This window comes from Aegilops tauschii, chromosome 7 (genome assembly GCF_002575655.3).
Source record: "Aegilops tauschii subsp. strangulata cultivar AL8/78 chromosome 7, Aet v6.0, whole genome shotgun sequence".
NCBI classification, from domain to species: domain Eukaryota; kingdom Viridiplantae; phylum Streptophyta; class Magnoliopsida; order Poales; family Poaceae; genus Aegilops; species Aegilops tauschii.
This window is the reverse complement of record NC_053041.3, coordinates 613,256,006-613,258,673: the sequence shown is the minus strand read 5'-3', so window position 1 is coordinate 613,258,673 and position 2,668 is coordinate 613,256,006. Positions and strand designations below refer to the sequence as shown.

The 2,668-nt window shown below is 50.1% G+C and overlaps 1 protein-coding gene across 1 annotated transcript; it reads right to left on the bottom strand.

Annotated features, from left to right (window-relative positions):
• Positions 1–972, bottom strand: LOC109746806 (anti-H(O) lectin-like). Its single transcript, XM_020305908.2, has one exon. It carries the CDS (start codon positions 970–972, stop codon positions 40–42), a length of 933 nt encoding a protein of 310 aa, XP_020161497.1. The 3' UTR covers positions 1–39.
• Between the last annotated feature and the right edge of the window lie 1,696 nt (positions 973–2,668).

Sequence of the window (2,668 nt, the reverse complement as noted above, 5' to 3'; positions counted from 1 at the left end):
TTTACAACTCTCCACCAGGAATTTGTTGGGTGTAAAAGGTTACGGGGGTAGCAAAAATGCAGCATCCCAATCGGGGCCTAAGGTAACATGGCCCGGTGATGGGTTGAATCCAGCCTGAAATCCTATCCGGACACACCTCATGGCGATTGTTCCTATGAATAGTAGGACCAATGCTACCTTCCTGTGGCTGTAGCTGCTGGTTGGGAGAGTAGGTTCAGCAGGCGGCGGCGCTTCCCGCTTTGATTCGGGCAGACTGGAACTGAACGACCACGACAGTATCCTGTGCAGCCCGGCGGCGGCGCCATTCGCCGCGGAGAAACCGACTGCGACCTCCTCCATTAGGATTCTGCGCAGGTCAACGGTTGCATTGACCTGGTACAGGGCATCGCCGATGAGGAGACCGACGGCCAGCAATTTGGTGTCATTGTGGTACTTCCCGGTGGCCTCCATCACACTGGACGACGTGAGGTTCTTGCCCGGCCAGGTCGCCGTCGCGTACGCGGATGCTGCCGTGGAGTTGGCGGAGCTGACGTCGATGCCGACATTGTTGAGGAAAGCGTCGAACTCCACCGCCACGATCCGGCTCTCGCCTGTCCCGCCGCCGGCACTGCCGCTGCTGTTGCGGGGGACGTCCAACGAAGGGAGATGGCCGAGGAAGAAGGCCATCCCGTTCGGGCTGTCCTCCTTCTCTGGGGTGATCCGGAAGGAGAAGGCGGTGGCGAAGCTAGCAATCTCGCCCGTGGCGCCGTTCCATAGAGGCACTTTGTACCGGTACGACGCCCAGCTATTTTTCGTCAGCTGGAGCGCTGGTGGACTGATGAGGGCGTCGCCGGCGACGAGGATCGACGTGCCGGCAGTGAGGTCGGAGAAGTCGAGGCTGAAGGAGAGCGAGAAGGCCCAGCGTGGCGCTTGGTAGAGGCATAGCAACGACACAAAGACTAGTGTGGTGGTCGGACGACGGGGAGAGGCCATGGCTTGGCCGTGGTGCTTCGGAAGGAGCTATAGGAACCTTGAGGAGGAGCATTGTCTATATCTATACCAATATAAAAAGATCCAAACAGGCAGATCCAATTAATCTCGGCGATCAAGTCATGTCAATCCAACGACATAGATTGCTTCAATGGTGAGCTCTCAACATGTTGAGCGTGTAATTGATAGCATACCAAATATCAACATTTATATTAATCTCATAATTAACACGTAATTGATATCCTACCTAATATCAACGTGCAGGTAATTTTCTCCCTAATATCAGTGTGGTGGTCGGACGACGGCGAGAGGCCATGGCTTGGCCGTGGTGCTTCGGAAGGAGCTATAGGAATCTTGAGGAGGAGCATCATATCAAACAAAATAAGGAAGGGGATCTAGCCTGGGGGGTAGTTAGTTGTCAAGGTCAAATTTAGAGTACATGACGTAGCACACGAAAGGAACTAGAGACGCAGCAGATTAATGGCGTTGTCAGTGGAATTTGGAAGGTACAATGTCCGGACAAAATGAAGCTGATGGAAATGGAAAAGGCTCTTCCTCAAACACCGAAGCCGACAGAAAAATGTGGAAGAAGCTTTGGAAGGTACAATGCCTGGACAAAATGAAAACTATCTTATGGAGAATGAATGGCACATAATTGTCTACCTACAGGCGATAAATTTCAAAGAAGATCAATACAAGCGAGCCTAATTCATCCACAACCTGTGGTTATTGGAAAGATTAATGCATATGTTGACTTAGTTATGTTAAATAATTGCAGGTCGACTTGCCTTACTAGGTGCAAGGAGCCAAGGACGAAGCATCAATCCGAAAGTGGTCTCCGCCACCGACGGGGTCGGCTCTCATAATACCACCGATGCAGCAATCTTCTCAGATTCACATCGCATGGGTATTGGACGTGTCATCCGTGACCACCTGGGAATGGTACAGGCTGCCTGCAGGTGCTATGTGGACCATATTGAAGACCCAGAAGCCAGAACTTGCTGAAGGACCATATTGAAGACCCAGAAGCCAGAACTTGCTGAAGCAATAGCTCTGCGCCATTGCCTTGATACTTATTATTCACCGACGCTGCTGGCTTTCAAATCCATTATTACGGCATCTGATTGTGCTGCTGTGATCAATAAAGTGAATAACTTGACAGCTAACAGATCTCAAATAGGTGCCCTAATATATGATATTAAAAGTAGGGCTCCTATGTTTGAATCTTGTGTGTTCATTCATGTTAACCGTTCATGTAACGAGGCAGCTCATGTTCTTGTTAGGTGTAGAACAAGACCCTGGGTCATGCTGGTTTAATGTAGTACCTGATGTAATCAGGACCATCATTTGTACTAGACAGTTTCTGAATGAATAAAATGCAGCTGCCCATTGTCTAAAAAAAGTGGGCATTTGGTGCACCAATGTGGGCCTTATCCTTTGTTCAAGTGCCGCTACATCCTGAGGCTTTGGAGCTTGGTCATTGAGGCTTGGTGGGTGAGACGATGGTGGCCCCACTTGTCATTGACAGGGGGTTTAAAGAGGGTTTAATTTTAACCAGGGGTTAACTAGTGGGGGTGGACACATGTCAGTAGCACATTAGGTTAGTTAGTTAGGCTGCAGTTAATTAGGCCGAGGTTAATTAAGGGGTGGGTCAGTGTCTCTGGGCGGGATTAGCTTAGGGGGTGTTTGGTTCAGGGAC